This window comes from Toxotes jaculatrix, chromosome 23 (assembly GCF_017976425.1).
Source record: "Toxotes jaculatrix isolate fToxJac2 chromosome 23, fToxJac2.pri, whole genome shotgun sequence".
In the NCBI taxonomy this organism is placed as follows: Eukaryota; Metazoa; Chordata; class Actinopteri; family Toxotidae; genus Toxotes; species Toxotes jaculatrix.
Window position 1 is genome coordinate 353,322 of NC_054416.1, and position 21,451 is coordinate 374,772.

Consider the following 21,451-nt stretch of genomic DNA (forward strand, 5'->3'; position numbering starts at 1 on the left):
TGGTCTGTAGTCACATCACAGCAGCCCTGCCCCACAGCCTTGACCCCCACCAGTTCGCCTACAGAGCAAACCGGTCCATAGAGGACGCCATAGCCACAGCACTCCACACTGCACTATCACACCTGGAGCAGCAAGGGAGCTATGTGTGGATGCTCTTTGTGGATTACAGCTCTGCATTCAACACCATCCTCCCTCACAAGCTAAGGACCTTGTCTGCCTACAGAGATGAGGTGGAGCGACTGTCAACATGGAGCAGGGCAAACAACCTGCTCCTAAACATCTCAAAGACCAAAGAGCTCCTCATAGACTTCAGGAGAAAGAAAACAGAGATCCCACCTTTAATCATCAGTGGGGACTGTGTGGAGAGGGTGGCAGATGTCCACTTCCTGGGTGTCCACATAGAGGAGAGTCTATCCTCTGAGCTGCTGAAAAAGGCCCAGCAGAGACTGTACTTCCTGAGGATACTCAGGAGGAATAACATCACACAAAGACTGCTGGTGTCCTTTTATCACGCCTCCATCGAGAGCATACTGACATACTGCATGTGTGTGTGGTACACCAGCTGCACAGCGGCTCAGAGGAAAGCACTCCAGAGGATCGCTGTCTGAAAAAAGCGCAAAACATTATAAAGGACACCCACCATCCCGGTCACTTCCTGTTTGAACTGTTGCCTTCAGGCGGAAGGTGCAGGTCAATAAATGCAAGGACAAACCGTTTTTATCCAACCGCAATAACAACCCTCAATACTGCAAAAAATAATATGCAATACTCTGTTTATAGGCAATGACTGCGTGTGTATGACTGTGTGCTGCTAATGTTATTATATGTTTTATTTATTTATTCTTTTTAATATTTTTATGCACTGACTGGAGAGAACTTTAAATTTCGTTGTACCTGTGACAATGACAATAAAGATCTATTCTATTCTATTCTATACAGGACACACCAAGAAACACACTGCTCATACACAGAAGTGGAATCAGAACATTTTATTATCGAGCTTTAAAAACAGGCTCTAACATGAGACTCTGCTGCCACAAGAACCGACTTCCACCAAACATTTCACCGACACAAACCAGAATAACACATTCATCATATTTCAGAGGAAACTACTGCACGTTCTGATTCTGTGGTGAACTCACTGGCTGCTGGTTATTATACAGCTCACAGGACACACTGTTCATCCCACTGAGGAAACACACGGGTTAAAGGTAAAGTTTATGTGTCTTTGCTAAGTAACTGGTTAAAATCAAATTCTTTCACTCACAGTATCTGAGTCTCTGTCTCTGAGCTGCAGCTGCAGCACTGAACAGGTCACAGGTCAACCTCCATTCAAATGTCCATCCTGAAAATGAAGCGCTGAAGCACAGAGATGCAGAACGACCTCACAACAGCTTCAACATTTCTGAATGGATTTACAAACCACCTGCTTCTGTAAGACAGAGCTGAGTCACATGAACCGATGAATGACTCAGCAGAGATGATTCAGGTCACATCAGGGAAGGACTTCACGTCGACCATCAGCAGATTCAGTTTACATCAAAAACCAAAACCACGTCCAACGTGTGACGGAGGTTCAGTGTTGTCAGATCAGCAACGTGTTCAGGAACAGTCAGAACTTTACAGTCATTTTCAAACCAGTTGGAATTTCCAGTTCAAATCACTGAGGAGAAAAGTCCCAGTGACAGACGAGGTTCTTCAGATGTTTCCAGGATCAGACAGCACGTGGTCTACCTGAGTGTTTCAGGTATCACTGAGTGCTGCTGCGTTTGAGGCCCAGGGAGGGCTCGGATTTATTCAGTGGCTCAACGAGACGATTCTTCAGCCCGGAAACATTTTCTCTGTCGGTTCAGTTTCCAGTTCCAGCTGCAGACATACGGCTTCTCTCCGCTGTGGATGCGCTGCTGGGGTTTTAAAGGTTTTCCTCCACTGGTCACAGCTGTGCAGCCTCTCTGTTTCTATGGTAACAGACCGACAGAGACAGAGCGTTAGAACGTTCTCGGGACAAAAGTTCCAGAGACAGAGGAAAGTGACTTGGGGACGCACAGATCTGCGGTTCCAGCTGCAGCTAACGATTGTTTTCATCATCGTTTCCAATCATCTGATTAATCAATGAACTCTTTATTTTTAAATTAGTTTTGTAACATTTCAGCCTTTGAGATAAAAACATGCAACAATGTGCAAAAACATCATCACAGAAACCGAATCAACAAGCGCGACGCGCGGGTCCGAACCGAACTGAGAGACGCGCGTGTCCGACCCTCTGGATCACTGTTCACACCAGTGTTCTATGCTGGGCAGAACTGGGAGGCTTTACCCGGAGTAGCGGCTCGGTTCGGTCCACCTGTGACTGAGTGAAACCGTCTGCGAAGCGTCTGAAGTTGACGTTTTACCCAAAAAGCCCGCGTCGGAAAATTTACTGCATGAAGAATTTTTACGGGAAAACAGAGAAACGCTGACTCTGATCAACACCGACCCTCAGCACTGACCTGTGGACCGGGCTCGCTGCTCCGCTGCTCCGGGTCCTGCTCCGGGTCCTGCTCCGGGTCCTGGTCCGGGTCCTCCAGGTCCCCTCTCAGACTGATGGGCTCTGTGAAAAACAGCTGTCAGCAGTGGTGTCGGAGCATGGACCAGTTTTCTAATTCAAATTCTAAGAAGCTTTATTGAGATGAAATTTAGAGACAGTGTCGCCAAAGCATCAAAACACAATTTATCCATGAAAATAAACGTTCCTGATTTCACTGGACTCTGTCTCTGTCTCACCTGTGGACAATCCCCACGTGTTGTGTTGGTTTGTTGTGTCTTCTCTCTCCAGCTGCTGCCGCGCTGTGGAAGTTTGTCCGTGTCAGTTTCACTGTGAGTGAGGTCAGAGGTCACGGAGGGTTCCTTAAGACTCGACCTCAGTCTGTGCAGCACACACACACACACACGCGCGCGCGCGCTCACAATAACAGTTCATGCTGTAATAAATAAAAACATCCATAGCATCTTTAGTATATATATATTTGTGTGTGTGTGTCCCTGTGTGTGGAGGACAGGAGGGAAGCAAAGGTCTAAGTGGTCAGTCCTCTTCTCTCCAGCTCCCTCGTCTGCTTCAGCTCTTTGATCCTGTGAACGAGACAAAGCAGGAAGCAGAGTTTGAGACAGAGACAGCACAGAGCCGAGAGCAGCAGCGTCTGAGACGACGGAGACATCAGAGACATCGGGGGCGTTACCTGTGTCTGCAGCGTCTCAGGAACCTCATGATCTTTCTGGCCGCCTGGTCCTGTTTCTTCGTCAGGAACGACCCCCTGATGGACACAATCAATATCTGCTGAGGGTGATCAATGAACTGGTAATAATCAGTGAGGTCAGCACTGGCTCTGGTGACCAGTACGTTCCCAGCTGAGCCCTGTCCCCTGACTGAGTCCTGCCGCTGAGGCCACGCCCCCGTCTCCGTCAGAGTGAGTGGACGTCAGCGGTTTAAACATGTTTCAGTACGAGGCTGAAGTTACATCACATCCTGTCTCAGCTCTGGAACCACGCCCCCCGACAAAAACTCACGGGTCAAACATGGATCTCAACACTGACCTGAAGTCCGGCGGGACTGGCGAGGTCTCGTGTTGTCTCGCGATCTCACTAAGTCTCACTGGAAGCTCCCCTCAGGGGAACCGACCCTTTGCTAAGCTCCGCCCCCTTAGCTACTGTTGCTAGGAGTCAGATTCCCTGACATCTTTCCATCTGTGTCCTGTGAAAACCTGAATCTGATCATGATTCAAACCTGTCGTCTTGTGTCTCTTGTCTCTCTAGTCGTTGTGTGTCTCTGTGGTCGTCTTGTGTCTCTTGTCTCTCTGGTCGTTGTGTGTCTCTGGTCTTCTTGTGTCTCTGTGGTCGTGTCTTGTCTCTCTGGTCGTTGTGTGTCTCTCTCTGTTCGTCTTGTGTCTCTTGTCTCTCTGGTCGTTGTGTGTCTCTGGTCTTCTTGTATCTCTGTGGTCGTGTCTTGTCTCTCTGGTCGTTGTGTGTCTCTCTCTGTTCGTCTTGTGTCTCTTGTCTCTCTGGTCGTTGTGCGTCTCTATGGACGGTGGGCGTCTCGTCTTGTGTCTCTTGTCTCTCTGGTCTTCTTGTGTCTCTGTGGTCGTCTTGTGTCCCATGTCTTGTCTCTCTGGTCGTGGTGTGTCTCTCTGTGGTCGTGTGTCTCTGTGGTCGTCTTGTCTCTGGTCTTCTTGTATCTCTGTGGTCGTGTCTTGTGTCTCTGGTCTTCATGTGTCTCTGTGGTCGTGTCTTGTGTCTCTGGTCGTTGTGTGTCTCTGTGGTCGTGTCTTGTGTCTCTGGTCTTCTTGTATCTCTGTGGTCGTCTTGTGTCTCTGGTCTTCCTGTGTCTCTGTGGTCGTGTCTCTGGTCGTTGTGTGTCTCTGTGGTCGTGTCTTGTGTCTCTGGTCTTCTTGTGTCTCTGTGGTCGTGTCTTGTATCTCTGTGGTCGTGTCTTGTGTCTCTGGTCTTCTTGTATCTCTGTGGTCGTGTCTTGTCTCTGGTCTTCTTGTGTCTCTGTGGTCGTCTTGTGTCTCTGGTCTTCTTGTGTCTCTGTGGTCGTGTCTTGTCTCTGGTCTTCTTGTGTCTCTGTGGTCGTCTTGTGTCTCTGGTCTTCTTGTATCTCTGTGGTCGTGTCTTGTCTCTGGTCTTCTTGTGTCTCTGTGGTCGTCTTGTGTCTCTGGTCTTCTTGTGTCTCTGTGGTCGTGTCTTGTCTCTGGTCGTTGTGTGTCTCTGTGGTCGTCTTGTGTCTCTGGTCTTCTTGTGTCTCTGTGGTCATGTCTTGTGTCTCTGGTCGTTGTGTGTCTCTGTGGACGGTGTGCGTGTCCGTGGAAACAGACACTGGACAGGGACAGATAGCAAACAGGGTCTTTATTCGTCCGACCTGTGGACTGCAGCTGACGATGTGACTTGAGGTTCTGACACAGACTCATGCAAAGCTTCACCGCAGCAGCGGAAACCAACGCTTCTCCTCTCAGGTCAGAGTGAAACTAACTTCCGGCTCCGACGCGCCGCGGTCGCCGTGACGACGCGACGCGGTCGAGCTTCCGCCTGAGAGAAGATCGCTGTGCAGGAACGGAGGGGCGCGTGGCGGCGACGGGAAACAGCAGCGGCAGAGTTGCGGCGATTTCTGGGGCAACTCGTTGCTCGCGCCGCGTCGCCGCCCTGAAAAGCTGCCGAACAGAAGGGAACCCCGGTGTGACCTCTGACATCATCAGCACAGATATGATGTCATCACAGTGACATCACAGCCCGCTTCACTTTCCCTCAGTGGAATAAATGAAATGAACGGCGCCGCGTTCCTGGTCTGTGATGACGAGGCTGATTGATCCGGCCTGAGGGGAATCAGCTGATCGATCAGCTGTTTGATCAGCTGATCGATCAGCTGTGTGGGTCAGGTCTGACCTGGATCAGGACTCCGCCGTGTCAGTTTCTCTGTGAGTGAAACGTGTTTGAACACAGAAAGCTGCTGAACACGTTTCTGATTGTTCCTGTCACTGTGCCGGAGGTCAGAGGTCACGGAGGGTTCCTTAAGACTGGACGTCAGTCTGTGCAGCACACACACTCACACATTCACTCACACACTCACTCGCTCACAATAACAGTTCATGCTGTAATAAATAAAAACATCCATAGCATCTATAATAAATTCCAACTTCAGAATATATATATATATATATATATGTGTGTATGTGTGTGTGTGTGTGTGTGTCCCTGTGTGTGTGTGTCCCCTGTGTGTGTTCCTTTGTGTGTGTGTCCCTGTGTGTCCCTGTGTGTCCCTGTGTGTGTGTCCCCTGTGTGCGTGTCGTGTGACTGTGTTGAAATGTGTCCATCAGGTCCTCGGCTGTGATCACTCAGGTCCTGACGTTCAGTCCAAGCGTCTGATTTAAAGCTGAAGGACGTGAGACACTCAGCCTTCTGTCCTTCTGCCTGAACCTGATTGGTTCAGTCCTCGTCTCTGCACCTTCACAGGTAAACAGCAGTCAGTGATGGTTTCTCTGCCCTGAACTTTGCCTTCGAGGAGAGATGAGTCCACATGTGGACACGTTCAGTCCAAAGTGTTGTTTCACCAGGACACCCGACCTCAGACAGGACCGAGGGTCTTGTGCCTGCAAGGCAACAGGACGACGAGACGTTTTCGAACGAAGGAAGCTGAAAACAGCTACATTCAACAAGGAGACAGATGATAGACAGGCAGGTGGACAGGTAGATGGACAGGCAGATGGACAGGTAGCAGAGGAACAGAAGGAAGAATAAGAGTAGGGGTAAGGCATCTCTCCGTCACTGTGTCCTTCTGTCCATCACTCATTTCATTTCTTCGTCCGGTTTCTGTCCCTTTGTAAACCTGCTGACGTTTTCTCTCCGTCATCCCTCTCTCCTCTCTCCTCCTCTCCTCCGTATCTTTCCCTCCAGGAGATGGAAGGAGGGAAGCAAAGGTCTAAGTGGTCAGTCCTCTTCTCTCCAGCTCCCTCGTCTGCTTCAGCTCTTTGATCCTGTGAACGAGACAAAGCAGGAAGCAGAGTTTGAGACAGAGACAGCACAGAGCCGAGAGCAGCAGCGTCTGAGACGACGGAGACATCAGAGACATCGGGGGCGTTACCTGTGTCTGCAGCGTCTCAGGAACCTCATGATCTTTCTGGCCGCCTGGTCCTGTTTCTTCGTCAGGAACGACCCCCTGATGGACACAATCAATATCTGCTGAGGGTGATCAATGAACTGGTAATAATCAGTGAGGTCAGCACTGGCTCTGGTGACCAGTACGTTCCCAGCTGAGCCCTGTCCCCTGACTGAGTCCTGCCGCTGAGGCCACGCCCCCGTCTCCGTCAGAGTGAGTGGACGTCAGCGGTTTAAACATGTTTCAGTACGAGGCTGAAGTTACATCACATCCTGTCTCAGCAGAAGAGACGTGATCAGAAACTCTGCTGATACCTGATCAATCACTGATAAACACCTGAGACACTCACAGATTAACTGGTAGTGAAAATAACTGGCCTCAGGTGTCACCTGCATTCGTCCACACTGACCTCTGACCTCTGGTTAAACCACTGGATGAGCGCGTGGACAGATGTGACAGATGTGTGGATGAGCTCTTACTTGATCTTGGGGTTGTGGCTGGCGGCGCCGCGCGGCGCCTGCTTCAGCCTCTCGTACTCCTTGTAGCTGCGGTAGTACTGCTGGATGAGGACGGCCGCACGCCGGCTCTGCTGGAAACGCTTCTGCTCGTAGTACGACCGGAACTTGGACTGGATCAAGATGGCCGCCTGGGTCATCTTCTTATACAGAGCGTACTGAGGGGACAGAGTGACGCTGTTACTGTTCACACACACACACACGCACACACACACGCACGCACGCACACACACACACACACACACACACACACACACACACACACACACACACACACGCAGCAGTGAACTGACTACACATCACATCTGCTGTTTTACCTTCAGAGCTATCCATGTTAGCTAGCCAGAGAGAGAGAGGGTAAAGAGACACAGCAGGTTAGTTCAGTGTTAGTGAAGCTGAAGTACAACACACACACAGTCATACGACACACACACAGGGACACACACACACACACGTACACACAGACACACACCTGTTTGTACTTCCTGTAGCACCTCTGAATGACGGCAGCAGCCATGTCCTGCTGCTCCTTTAACCTCCGACCCTGAAGACAGAGCAGTGGCTTTAATACAGGTTCCTGTGTGAATGTTAGCTGACTCTGTTCGTCCTCGTCACCTGGCCGTGTGTCTCGCTCAGGTGACGTCACCTGGCCGTGCGTATGGCTCAGGTGACGTCACCTGGCCGTGCGTATGGCTTAGCGTACCTTGTATCTCCTGAAGGCGTTCTGGATGATCCTGGCGGCCTCGTACAGCTCCCTCTGCTCGCCGTCCGTCAGCGTCAGCAGCGCAAAGTCTCTTTCCATCTTCCCATTGGCCGAGGCATTCAGGAACTCCGCCCATGCTGCAGAGGAGGGGGGGCGGAGCCTCTGGAGGGCCAGTGTACTGAGAGGTGAGGGAGGGCACACCCTTCTGCAAGTGCACACACACACATACATCCATCCATACCTGTGTTCAGGTAACACTGGTTTCTATGGTAACACTTCAGTCTCAGCGCGTGGCGTCCTCACCTGGGTGGGGAGTGTGTGTGGGCGTCGACCGTGTTCAGGTAGGTAGCCAGCCAGGTGTCCTGTATAGCAGGGTTGTCCCGTCTCTCTCTGAGCGGGGACTCCGCCCCCCGGGGGAAGTCCTCCTGTTTGATTCGCTCTGGGGTCGCCTCGATGATCTGCTCGGCCAGCGTTGCCATGTCAACCTGTTGGAGGGAAAACAGATGAATTAAACGCTGAAAACAAACTCGAGCACGAAACTCGAGGATGAAACTTCGGGTTAAAACCTGGAGATTAAAATCAGGAAGTACGGTTCGAAGCCAAACTCCGGATCTGAGACCGAATCCAGGAAGTGAATCTGGATCTGAGCTCAGGGACACGATGGAATCTGTACCTGCAGCACCTCCTCCTCCAGGTACTCCTCCTCCTCCCCTTCGTTCTCCGCGTTCTCGCTGTAGCTCAGCAGCTGCTCCTCCAGCGCCGCCGCCGTGTGCGACTGCCTTCCGCCCGCTGAGTGTGCGTGTGCACGAGTGTAAATGTGTGTGTGGCTGGGGGAGGCGCTCTCATAGTCCATGAGGTGCAGAGGAGAGTCTGCGGATGCTCCGGGGTTCAGACCTGCGATTAAAACGATCACACACTTCATACACTGACAGAGCAAACAGGAAGTAAAGCCGATGATAATTTACCTGTGTTACCTGTGCTGAAACCAGCGTCTGGCTCCTCCCCCCACACGGACATGAGAGGAAGGGAGGAGGCAGAGGGCGGCGACATGGGGAGAGAGGAAGGGGAGGAGGAAGGAGAAGAGGGGGAGGAAGGGGAGGTGTCCATAGGGGCGGGGCCACTGGAGTAGGCGGAGCTCGGGGAGGGGCAGGAGGGGTCGCTGGGGGAGGGGAGGCTGCTGGAGGAGCTCAGACCTGAGGAGGAGAAGGGAGACGGTCACAGCCAATCCGAGTGCGAGAATCCTGTCACATGATCATCAGCAGGTGTATGTGTTACCTGTGTCTGGGCTGGAGGACAGAGGAGACAGGGGCAGTTGCGGCTGTGGGGTAGCCGGCGTGTGCGCGTCCCTGGACGTCATGCGTGTGTGCGTGTGCAGCTCCTCCAGCGCCGTGGCGAGGCGCGTGTGCCCGCGGGAGCGAGCCACGGCGAGCGGCAGGCGTCCCAGCGAATCAGGGATCCCCAGAGCAAGACTGTTCCAGCTGTAGAGGAGCTCTGCCGCCCTCTGGTGGCCCAGAGCACACGCCCACATCTGGAACACGGACACACACACAGACGTTACTGTCAGTCAGGTGTAAAACAGGTGAACACAGAACGTCGCCTCAGACGATAGCCTCCACAGAAAACTGCTGGTAACCATAGCAACGGTGCTGATGCTGTGTGTGTATGAGTGTGTATGAGTGTGTGTGTGTGTGTGTGTGTGTGTGTGTGTGTATGAGTGTGTGTGTGTGTGTGTGTATGAGTGTGTGTGTGTGTGTGTGTGTGTGTGTGTGTGTGTGTATGAGTGTGTGTGTGTGTGTGTGTGTGTCTGTGTGTGTGTGTATGAGTGTGTGTGTGTGTGTGTGTATGAGTGTGTGTGTGTGTGTGTGTGTGTGTGTGTGTGTGTGTGTATGAGTGTGTGTGTGTGTGTGTGTGTGTGTGTGTATGAGTGTGTGTGTGTGTTACCAGCGGGGTGCAGGAGAAGTGGTCGACGTTGAGCGGATCGACTTCTTGTTCCAAGTCCAAACTGTCGCTGTTAAAACTCCTACAACACAAAGTCTCCAGTCAGACACACATCATCAGTGTGTGTGTGTGTGTGTGTGTGTGTGTGTGTACCTCCAGTGGATCAGTGTGTGGATCAGGTGTGTGTATCCCTGTGCAGCAGCCAAGTGGAGCAGTGTCATCCCACGATGACGGACAGAGTGATGAAGCCGTTCTCCTCCTCCTCCTCCTCCTCCTCCTCCTCCTCCTCCTCCACCCCACCGTCCGACCCTCATCATTCGCTCACACACTCCCACAATCCTCCTCTCAAACCACTGAGACGACTGAGACACAGACACAGAGACAGAGACAGAGACGTCACAGTACGAAACAGGATCCTGAGGATTTGAACTGTTTACCAGGAGAGGAGGCGGGGCTAACCAGCTCTACCTGAGTCACTGGGTTATCTGTTCAGGGTCACATGTTCACACATGGATTCATGAAGCTGATCAATCATCTGTGTGGTCTGTTTGAGGGGAACTGATCCACCTCCCCCCTCCTCTGCCTCACCCTCTGCCCCCCCCTCCAGTTTTTCCCTCCGAGTCTCCCTGGCATGTGCCCCCCCCCCCCCGCTCCCTGTGTGACACACGTGGGCGAGCGAGGCTATAAATGCCTGACGGTGGAGAGAGCGAGCAGCAGCCTGGCGGTGATCTAACCAGTATCACCCTGGAAACACTTCCTGTCCTCACACAGCTGTCAGTCATCCATCGTGCTCGCTGCTCACACTCCGACAGCTGCTACACAAACACACACACACAGCACACACGCACACTGCACACACGCACACTGTGTGTGTGTGTGTGTGTGTGTGTGTGTTGTAGCTGTGATTGTCCGAGTTAAGGTCTCTGTCTCTGTCTGTCTCTGTCTCACTGAGTCTATTTTAACTCCAGGACTCGATCTGCCAAATCCCCGTGACATCAGAGAGAGAGAGGCAGAGTCCCTGCAGCTCGGGGTCAGCAGAGGTCAGACCACACAGATGTTTTTCCACTGACTGATCTGTTGTTAACCTGTTTACCAAGCGAGCAGCAGTCACCTGTTCTCTGTCTGATCACCTGCTGACACAGAGCAGGTGTTCCTCAGTCAGAACGAGATAAAGTCACGTCCCGCCCTCACTCTTCGTTTCAGCATCCTCACCTGTTCTTGGTCCTCAGGTAGGGGCGGGGGAGGGGGCGTGGCCAGCTGGTTGCCGTGCTGCTGTGGATGCTGCTGCTGCTGCGGCTGGTTGCTGTCGCGGGCGGCCATCTCTGCCATCCTGCGCTCCATCTGCTCCAGCCGCTCCAGGATGGACATCCTGAACTGATTATCTGCAGACAGAAACCACAGAGTGAGACGTCCTGTCCCTGCTGTCCCTCTCACTAACTCTCCCACAGAAACCTGTCCCCCAACAGAAACCTGTCCTCCGACAGCAGGAAGACAGATAACATGCAACATACAGAGGAGAAACACGGCTGCATGTATGCGACCATGAGATCATGAACCTGCTCTGTGTGTGTGTGTGTGTGTGTGTGTGTGTGTGTGTGTGTGTGGACAGCTCTAACCACGAGGCAAATGGAAAAACACACACACACACACACACACACACACACACACACACACACACACACACACACACACACACACTCAGGGTCTCAAATGGAAACTATCTCGACTGACTTCAATCGTCCTGCCGCCTGCTGGCACAGTCACAGTGAGAGGAAATAAAATCAGACTCCTAATATAGCCTGATGCACTGTGACCTGGAACACACACACACGCACACACACACACACACACACACACGCACACACACGCACACACACACACACACACACAGGGGACTCCCTGCTCGGTTATTTTGCCAGTTTTCTTTTTACCTTTCATCTTTTAATCTTTAAATTAGTCACTAAACAACAACAAAGAGACACAAAGGACAAATAACTGCTGTTATCTGTAGATAACAGAACTGTGTGTCTCTGTCTGTCTCTGAGTCCTATAAGGGACAGACAGAGACAGGGCCCATTGTCTCATGATCTGACACTTGGACTCAGTGATGGATTAACCAATGAACTGAAGTTTTTTGTCCAGTCGATGAGTCTGACAGGAAACTTCACCACTGAGGTGTCGGCACCTCGAGACCTCGCCAACATCACGCGGGATTTTCTGAGACGTCTGACGGCGTTCAGGAGGAAGCTGCCGTCAGCGCTGTTCGTGAGGAGTCTGAAACTTTCTCCCTGTGGCTTCTCTGAGGAAAGTGGGAGGAAGTAAGAAATCTGTCGGGAGGAGCTGGACACGTCTGAACATGAATCCATGAACAGGACCGTCACTGTTTCACATTAAAGACACCAGCTAATGTTTCTGAGCAAACTGGAGCTGAAACAAACGATAAACTAATCAATCAAATCATCAATCAGTCGATCGATGGGTGGAACGTCAGTGTCCCCTGACAGGAAACTGTCTCAGACACAGCGTTGGACATTTAGTGAAACCGGAGGATTCATCAGTGAAGGAAATGATCTTATCACTGTCTCACTGTACGTGGCTGCCACACCTGTTGCCATAACAACGACAGAAACACACACACACACTTGTCCTACCAACAACATCGTGCTGCTGTGTGCTGTCTCGCCGTTGTTCGTCCATCTTCTGTCTTTGTCCAAATACCATCCCTCCGCTCTCTCTCTGTGTCGCTCGCCCACTCGGTGTCACAGTGGGCGAGCACAGGTGAGGAGCATTTTGGGTAAGTTATGAGGTCATACGATAAGTTAACACACACACACTCAGTAAACGCTGAGCGGCCGTGCGAGGATCAGTTAAAGTTAAAGCCAGAGAGAGAGAGAGAGGGAGAGGGAGGGAGGGAGGGAGGGAGAGCAGTGTGTGCTCAGTGGAAGTCCAGCACTGCAGCAAGGCATGATGGGAAATCCACAGTGCAGAAGGGAGGGGTGGGGGCTGGGAGCAGCTGATAGGGTGTCTCAACTAACTGTGTCATTGGAGCTTGATCCCCCCCACCCCAACAGAGTCCAGAGAGGGAGGGGGGAGAGACAGAGACAGGGAGGGAGGGGGAGAGAGAAGACTTCAAGAAGTAAGAAGAAGTGAGAATGGACGAGCGGGGAGAAGGACAGAGGACGTCTGTGGTGTCTTCTCCTTTAACAGCATCACTGATACAGAAGGAAACTTAAAAACAGCAGGAAGTTGCTCAGCAGCCAAACGCTGCCACACACTGCTGTCGCTTCTAAATTCAGTGTGTTACTGGATAAATGTGACGTGATGAGTGTGAGGAGGAGAGGAGGAGGAGTGGAGGAGGAGTGGAGAAGATGTGGAGGAGGAGTGGAGGAGGAGTGGAGGAGGAGAGGAGGAGGAGAGGAGGAGGAGTGGAGGAGGAGAGGAGGAGGTGTGGAGGAGGAATGGAGAAGATGTGGAGGAGGAGTGGAGGAGGAGTGGAGGAGGAGAGGAGGAGGAGAGGAGGAGGAGTGGAGGAGGAGAGGAGGAGGTGTGGAGGAGGAGTGGAGGAGGTGTGGGGGAGGAGTGGAGGAGAAGTGGAGGAGGTGTGGAGGAGGTGTGGAGGAGGAGTGGAGGAGGAGAGGAGGAGGAGAGGAGGAGGTGTGGAGGAGGAGTGGAGGAGGTGTGGAGGAGGTGTGGAGGAGTAGTGGAGGAGGTGTGGAGGAGGAGTGGAGGAGGAGAGGAGGAGGAGAGGAGGAGGTGTGGAGGAGGAGTGGAGGAGGTGTGGAGGAGGAGTGGAGGAGGAGTGGAGGAGGTGTGGAGGAGGAGTGGAGGAGGTGTGGAGGAGGTGTGGAGGAGGAGAGGAGGAGGTGTGGAGGAAGTGCAGAGGAGGAGTGGAGGAGGAGTGGAGGAGGTGTGGAGGAGGTGTGGAGGAGGAGTGGAGGAGGAGTGGAGGAGGTTCTGACCGTCCAGTGAGAGCCAGTCCAGCTGAGAGCTCGGCAGAGAGCTGGCGTTCCTCGCTCGGTACTCGAACAGAACCGAAGAGGAAACGGAACCTCCGGACTCCAGGACCTGCAGACACACCAGACCGGCCTCGTGGGCTGAAAGAGCACACGCATCACGTCAGGTCAGTTATTAACCAAAGTCAATACACACGACACAAACCAGTTCAATCACACACTTTCCTGCTCAACTCGTCTTATTTTACTGGATTTTTCTCTCTGCAGCCACACAAGAAAAAAATGTGTAAGACTCAGATTCTAAAGAAAAAGTTGTTTTCTTTCACTCAGTGATTGTTACTGCGTGTGTCAGGCGTGTGTCAGGCGTGTGTCAGGCGTGTGTCAGGCGTGTGTCAGACGTGTGTCAGACGTGTGCCAGGCGTGTGCCAGGCGTGTGTCAGACGTGTGTCAGGCGTGTGTCAGGCGTGTGTCAGGCGTGTGTCAGGCGTGTGTCAGGCGTGTGTCAGACGTGTGTCAGACGTGTGTCAGGCATGTGTCAGGCGTGTGTCCGGCGTGTGTCTGTGTACCGGGGCAGTAGCAGCGCAGCACTCCGGGCTGGATCAGCGATGCAGGGACGGTGCTCTGATCAAAAACACACGAGTATCGACCCGACAGCTCGCTCCATGGTCCTGTTATCAACACCTTCACACCCCCCTGAACACACACACACACACACACGCACACACGCACACGCACACACACACGCACACACACACACGCACACACACAGAAGAGACGATACCTGTTAACACAGAAACGGGTAAACAACAACAGTTTCATAATAATGTTGTAGTAAACAGGTTATATCAAGTGTTTGGCCTGAGACCTCTCATCTCTGTTAAAAAAAACTATCAGTTATTTTGATTAATGATCGATCAGTTATTTTCCTGATCAGCTGTGAGCTCCTCCCACAGCTCAGAGACATGTGGAACCTGCAGCTGATCACAGGTGGTCACAGGTGACTGGTTACCTCAGGGTAGGACCACTCGGGGGAGAAGTCAGTGATGGAGGCGAGGCGGGTGGTGGAGGAGGAGGGCAGTGGGTGAGGGAAGGGGAGGAAGGAGGAGGAGGGCGAGGGCTGGGGGGGGACCACATATCGGACCCCCGCCGGGAACACGGCCGGGTTTGGCGGGGCGGAGGAACCAGGGACGGGGTGAGCTGAGACGGGATTGGCCTCCTCGGTGATGAGGTCAGAGATGAGGTCAGGAAACTGGCTGTCGAAGGAGATGTCGAGCTCCTCCCCTCCCCGTTCGCAGGGCTCCACCTCCTCCTCCAGGTGTGTGTCCATGCAGGTGTCCTCGGAGTCGCAGCCCGGCCTGCTCTCTTCCTTCACCTGAATTGGGGGCGTCGCCAGGTGAGCAGTAGCCATGGTAATGGCAACAGGGGTGGACACCCCGTTAGCTTTAGTGCTGGCAAAAAGCGACGACTGCTGCAGCACCAGGGGCTGATGGGATATCTGATCCAGGGCCTCAGGTGCAGACAGGTGATTACAGGACCGTCTCAGGACCAATGGCTGCTGTCCGTCGGCCTGTCGTCGCGTGTGATTGGCCGACTGAGTGGGATCGGTCGCCGAGTCTTGGCAAACCAGGAGCAGTGAAGCAGCGGCACTTCCTGTCTGTTGCCGTGGCGACGAGGCAGAGGAGGCGTGGTTCTGCTGAAGAGGACGGACAGAGGCAGAAATCTGAGACTGTCAGTAAAAAGTTCACGTCAGAAACTGAAACTCAAATAAATATTTCTTCATAATTAACCTGCACATTATTAATCACTTAAACTTTGTGTCCTCACCTGCAGCAGAGCCAGCTTGGTGGGAGGAGCGCTGCCTTCGTCTTCATCATCATCGTCTCTTCTGTCCTTCACCTGTTCATCTTCTCCTGCCTCTTCTGCCCCCACCTCCGACGCCCCCAGAGCTCCCAGTTCTAGGCAGAGGGGGAGGATGGGTGGAGCTACGGAGGAGGTGGGGGACAGGGAGAGAGAGGGAGGGGGTGGGAGGGAGGATGAAGGTGGGGAGGACAGTGAAGAAGAGGAGGAGAGGGGGAGGGCTGAGTCTCTCCGGTCTGCCTCTGAGGAGGAGGAGAGGGAGGAGAGTGAGGATGGAGGGGAGACGGAGGAGGGAGGGATGGAGGTGGGGGAGAGGGAGAGAGCGAGGGAAGGGGAAGATAGAGGGGACGAGGAACAGAGGACAGGGGAGGGAGTAGAGGAGGAGGGAGGAGGGGGACCGCCGTATGTCTGCCCCTGTTTGGGGGAGTTGAGGAAGGAGTCGGGGTCGAAGGCGGGAGAGAGAGATGAGGGAGGCGTGGGTGGTGAAGGGGAGGAGGAGGGAGAGGGAGAGGGAGGGGAAGTGGTGACAGGAGCAGGAGGGGAGCGGAGGGAGGCGGAGGAGGAGGTGTTAGAGGAGGAGGGGGTGAGGAGCAGGCCTCCAATGACAGGAGAGGGGAGAAGGGTAAGGGAAAGGGTGGCCACCCCTGGCGCATGCACAGGAGGAGGGGGGAGGGAGGAGGGAGCAGGTGAGGAGGAGGAGGAGGAAGAGGGTGGGGAGGGGGGGGCAGGCTTGCTGGCAGAAGGGGTGAGGGTGGGGGAGAGCAGTAGCTGGCCAGATCGGGTGAGTGATAGGCCCCTCCTCTCGCCCGGCTCCTCGCCTCTGACCCTGCCTCCCCCTTGCCCCCCACTTCCTCCTGTGATTGCGGTGGTAGTCGCCATGACGATCACAGCGTTCTGGGGCAGCGCCACCGTCGTCAGGTTGCCACGGTGGTCGCCGTAGAAGCTGTTGCTGTGGTTACTCATGGTGACGGCGCCTCTCTGGGGCTGAGGGGGAGACGAGGCTGAGCTACAAAACAAAGACGCAGAGGTCACATGACACTTTGCTGACACGTGTTTATTTCCACATGTAGCAGTCACAGTAACAACACGGCCTGTGTGTGTGTGTGTGTGTGTGTGTGTGAGATAACTGACAGGTCTCAGGGTCAGCACAGTTGTTTGTGTGTTAGCATAATGTTGTTTGTGTGTTAGCTGTGAGAGAAATACTCAGGTAAAGGATTTGAAAATATAACCTGTGTCCTCTCCGGCTTTCCGTACATCCCAGAAAGTGAAAAGCAGTGCAGGTGACTTACGTGGAGGAGGGGCAGGGAGACGAAGCAGGGCTGCTCTGAGCCTGGAGGTGAGGCAGTTTGGCTTCTCCTCCTCCTCCCCCCCCTCTCCCTGCCTCCCCCGCCTCAGAGGACAGCAGGTAGGGGGAGGGTCCACAGGAGGAGGGAGGCAGTTTGGGGGAGATGATGCGATGCTTGGTGCTGTTACAGCGGTGGGGAATGTTAACTCCTGAAGAAACTGCAGACACAGAGATACGGGACGAGGCGGTTAGTCTAACTCAGAGTGATGTCACGGTGATGTCACAGTGATGTCGCGGCACGGTGTGTTACCCTGGGCGGTGGTGCAGAGACAGGTGTGTGTGCGAGGCTGTGGTTTGGTTCTCTGTCGGTCCAGGATGTGTTGAACCAGCTCCTCGATACTGAAATCACCTGAACCCACCGAGCACTTCATACTGTGAACTGAGAGCAGGAGGTGGAACAGTCAGTGAACTGTAACACAAACACGCAGAACGTGAACCACAATCTGAGGAGAACATGTACTGCGTGAACCACAACATGTAAACCTGCGAGGCTCATCGTACACATGGGCTTCAGCTGGTTCAGCAGGTCGTCTCGGCTCCACCTCACGCTGTCGTGACGGTCGGCCACTGCACACAGCAGAGGACTGCATTTCCCAGAATCCTCCAAGGACGGCACATTCAGGTAGTGGACCAGCACAATGTCTGGGTTCTGTGAGAGAGAGACACACACACACACACACGGGGGAGAGGGGGGGGTGAAGGACGTTTTCCTGATGTTTTGAACCATCGTAGTGAGGACACCTCTGCACTGTATGTGTGTGTGAGTGAGTGTGTGTGTGTGTGTGTGAGTGTGAGTGTGTGAGTGTGAGTGTGTGTGTGTGTGTGTGTGTGTGTGTGTGTGTGTGTGAGTGTGTGTGAGTGTGTGTGAGTGAGTGTGAGTGAGTGTGTGTGTGTGAGTGTGTGTGTGTGTGTGTGTGTACCTGCAGCAGCCAATAGCATCGTCTGTGGAATGTTGGCACAATGGAGGAATGGACGTAGCAGCCATACAGGCACTGAAACAACAGATGAACGTGGATTAGCATCAGTTAGCATCGCTGACTCATCGATGCTAACACTGAACACTTATTAAACGATACTGATGATCTGACTGTGAGTGGCTGGACTCTGAGGACACTGAGGACACAGGACTCTGAGGACTCTGAGAACTCTGAGGACTCTGAGGACTCTGAGGACACTGAGGACTCTGAGGACTCTGAGGACACTGAGGACTCTGAGGACTCTGCCTGTGTGACAGTGTGACGTGATGTTTTCCACCAGCTGAACCGACTCAGGCTCAGCTCTGCTGTGTTTAACAGAATATTAACTATAAACAGAGGAAATGAGTGTGAAGCTGAAAATCCTCGTGTCTGCAGCTGCAGCTCTAACGTTACTGCTGCAGGCTTCAGTGTAACTAATGAACAGTGATATTCAGTGAGTCCTGCAGGGGGAGCTGTTCACTGTAGACCAGGGCTCTGCAGACCTCCATGCCCTGGACCTTCAGCTTCATGTGGTCCTCTCTCGTCGTTTTTCCATCCTTCCTTTTCTTCCAGCAGTATCCGTCCTTCCTGTACTTCACCTTCTTTCTGTTGTACAGGATGATGCTGCCGTTCTTCGGCCTGAGAGACACAAACAGCAGTGACAGAGTCAGAAAACAGCTCTGCCGTGATCCGCCTTCAGGTAACCTGTGAAAGACACTGTGTCCACAGGTTGTGCGGCCCTCAGCTGTGTCTGACAGGCCTGTTCGGAGGCTGTACCTGGTTTTCAGGCTGCAGGAGAGCCACTCGTCATGTCTGTCAAACGATATGAGGTAAGAAGCAATCTCCTGCAGAGACAAGAGACAAAGACAAAGCATCAGTTTCTGTGCAGGCTTTTACTTCCTGAAGCATCAGAGCTGCACATGAACACCTGAGGTAAGAGGCTCAGACTCACCTTCCATCTCAGGTTATAATGTGAGTGCGTATATTTTTCAGTGTGGTTTTATAAAGTCAAATAAACTTTATCAACTGTTTCTGCAGAAAAAAAGCTTCTTAAATTTATTTCAGGAAGCAGCGAGTTGTGGGCGTGGAACAGCTGCTCTACATCTCACTGTGTTCTGCAGCATTCACTGAGAACACACCGAGGAAAACCACAGCCACAGGTGTTTACAGTACTGATTAACCTGCTGATCACTTTGACAGAACATCAGAAACCTGTGAAACTCCAACGTGACTCAATTAACTATGACAAAGAAAAACATGGAGGCTTCATATGTTTGACACTTTGCTGTAAAAGCTGCTGGTGATTCGTTTTCTTTCAGTCGACCGATCACTCAAACCAAAAGACAGACAGAAACAAGGCGTACGTGTGTCCACATACTTTAGGCCACATAGTGTACACAGCGTCTCTGTCCAGCAGCAGCACTGAAATAAAACTGCTGCTTATGCTCATGTAATTATTATTTATCTGCAGCAGTAAACAAAGGACAGTGACGACGCTCCGACAGCTCAGTCTGTTTACTGTCCTTTAAATCTGGTCTTATCACGGTTTTATTTTGGGTCTTCCTGCTGTGGAGTCTGAGGAAGACGTGAGTTGTGCCTAAATACAAACACTCACCTCGTTAGTGTTCCACCTCAGCCGCTCGTTAGGCAGACTGGACGAGCGAGGGAGACACTCCAGCAGCTTGTTAGGAAGAAACACCTTCCTCTGTCCTTTATTCTCTGCAGACACACAGAGGGACAGATGTAAGGCTCAGAGTGAGGAGACATCACCACGTCAGAAAGGTGAGACACCTGTCGACAGCACGCTGACCCTCAGGAGTGTGTCCGCCCTGCTTCACCAAGCTAACAGGAGCCTCGCTCGTCTGTAGACGAGTCAGTCGACTGAATGTCTGTCATTAAAACACGGTTCGTTTAAATCTGATTACACCTGCACAGACAGCAGCAGTCAGTCATGTTCTCAGCTACAGGCTGAAATCAGCATCGAAGAAGAAAACGATCCAGACTGGTTTTAGTCTGGGTAACTCCACGTACGCAGGGCGGCACCCCGGAGTCTCTCTGACATCATCAACACCAGGCTGTTACCGTAGCAACAGAGCCGGAGCTGTCCATGCACAGGTGTGAGTGCCTTCACAGCCTCAGACAGACAGGTTGATGGGACTGACCTGTCTCCGTGGAAACCATCTCCTTGTTGCTCATGGCGATGAATTCATGTAGGATGAGTCTCACACAACACACGGCCGCCAGCACTGTCCCACTGCACACACACACACACACACACACACACACACACACAAACAACCAGTCAGTAGTGTGATCAATAGAGAACAAGGTGTGCAACAGGACACCAGACTCTCACACACACTTCTTCAATAGCTCCCTGTTGCCTAGCAACAGCTGAATTTGCCTCCACTTTCAATGGAGAAAGATGATGTGTATTCTAATCTGACACTGTGTGTGTGTGTTTTCATGCAGACACACAACTCTAACACTGTTACTGAGCAAATCTCTCGCCTGACATGAATCAAATCACTGAACACAGAACTGCAGCTGATCACTCGTCTATTGATCGTTTAATCTATAAAATGTTAGAAACCTGTTTGACAGAATGTCTTTCAGTCTCTCGCGTCCTGTGACAAACATTTTCAGATCAATGTGACGAAGAAAATCTCCTGTGAGAAACTGAAGAGACTTCGAAACAAACAGCTACTGGTTAACTGTCTTCATATCAACTAATCGACTAACGGACTGATCGTTGCCGTGCCAGTGTTGACAGACTATCATAATTATCTGACTCTCCGTTTCCATCCACCCACACACGAACACTCTTTTCCCGGAGGCCTGGCTCAGGCGGCGGTCTCGCCTGGATGTTGTGGCCGCCTCACGGAGCTTGTCGCGCGGATGCAGAAGCTCAGCCCTTCCCGGACCGCTAATGCTAACATTTGGACGCTTCTCGGTTTCACATCGTTACAAAATCTAACAACGCAACAGCAGCTTCTAATCCCACCGTGACTTTCATCACGCCCTCACTTTACTCGATTAATCTGACAGAATGACTAACATTAATTCACTAATTAATAAACAACACGAATGTTTGGTTGTTTGGCTAGCCGGCTACACTTAGCCGCCGGGGCTAGGTCCGAATTAGCAGCGATTAAACAGCTCCGAGAGCTGAGCTGCGGGGCTGAGCCTCCGGGTTAAAAACGTACCAACACGGGCCAGTCTGCGGGTTCTAGTCCCTGGAGATAAACCGTACAACAACCCAGCTCAACCTGCAGCGGACAGGGGCGAACAGGAGGCGTTCAAAACAGTCTGCTACAGCTCCTTTACCTTCCGCCTTCAGCACAGCCGCCATCTTCTCTGGCTCTGACGTCACTGCGTAGTTACGGGGCCACCGGCCCACGGATGGATCACTGGGCAGGGACCGGAGGGGTGAGACACACAGTGTCCACAGAGACACACTGATCAGAGACACACACTGACCACAGAGACAGATCAGACACACACACTGACCACAGAGACACAATGATCACAAAGTTTTGCAGAGATAATGAAACATTTTATA

The 21,451-nt window shown here is 52.5% G+C and overlaps 1 protein-coding gene and 1 long non-coding RNA gene across 8 annotated transcripts; both read right to left on the reverse strand.

Moving 5' to 3' along the window:
• Positions 1 to 1,015: 1,015 nt before the first annotated feature.
• On the reverse strand, positions 1,016 to 2,922 carry LOC121176776. Its single transcript, XR_005893063.1, has 3 exons — positions 2,764 to 2,922; positions 2,490 to 2,590; positions 1,016 to 1,958 (listed from the first exon to the last, which is right to left on the reverse strand). It is a non-coding gene; the product is annotated as an uncharacterized LOC121176776 (long non-coding RNA).
• A 2,850-nt stretch (positions 2,923 to 5,772) lies between these two features.
• Positions 5,773 to 21,251, reverse strand: camta2 (calmodulin binding transcription activator 2). 7 transcript variants are annotated; one of them, XM_041030832.1, is made up of 25 exons: positions 21,217 to 21,251; positions 20,052 to 20,143; positions 19,505 to 19,608; positions 18,667 to 18,734; positions 18,393 to 18,528; positions 17,854 to 17,925; positions 17,417 to 17,582; positions 17,184 to 17,312; positions 16,878 to 17,091; positions 15,556 to 16,594; positions 14,741 to 15,457; positions 14,298 to 14,424; positions 13,738 to 13,872; positions 10,991 to 11,160; positions 9,932 to 10,140; positions 9,782 to 9,860; positions 9,116 to 9,368; positions 8,815 to 9,033; positions 8,514 to 8,734; positions 8,144 to 8,325; positions 7,841 to 8,045; positions 7,610 to 7,681; positions 7,102 to 7,295; positions 6,608 to 6,682; positions 5,773 to 6,500 (listed from the first exon to the last, which is right to left on the reverse strand). In XM_041030832.1, exons 2-25 carry the CDS (start codon positions 20,083 to 20,085, stop codon positions 6,446 to 6,448), a joined length of 4,875 nt encoding a protein of 1,624 aa, XP_040886766.1. In that variant the 5' UTR covers positions 20,086 to 20,143; positions 21,217 to 21,251; the 3' UTR covers positions 5,773 to 6,445. The 7 variants fall into 7 exon arrangements, with proteins under 7 accessions (XP_040886766.1, XP_040886767.1, XP_040886768.1 ...); XM_041030833.1 differs by having other exon boundaries at positions 21,096 to 21,217; XM_041030834.1 differs by lacking the exon at positions 21,217 to 21,251 and adding an exon at positions 21,096 to 21,188 and having other exon boundaries at positions 17,435 to 17,582.
• Between the last annotated feature and the right edge of the window lie 200 nt (positions 21,252 to 21,451).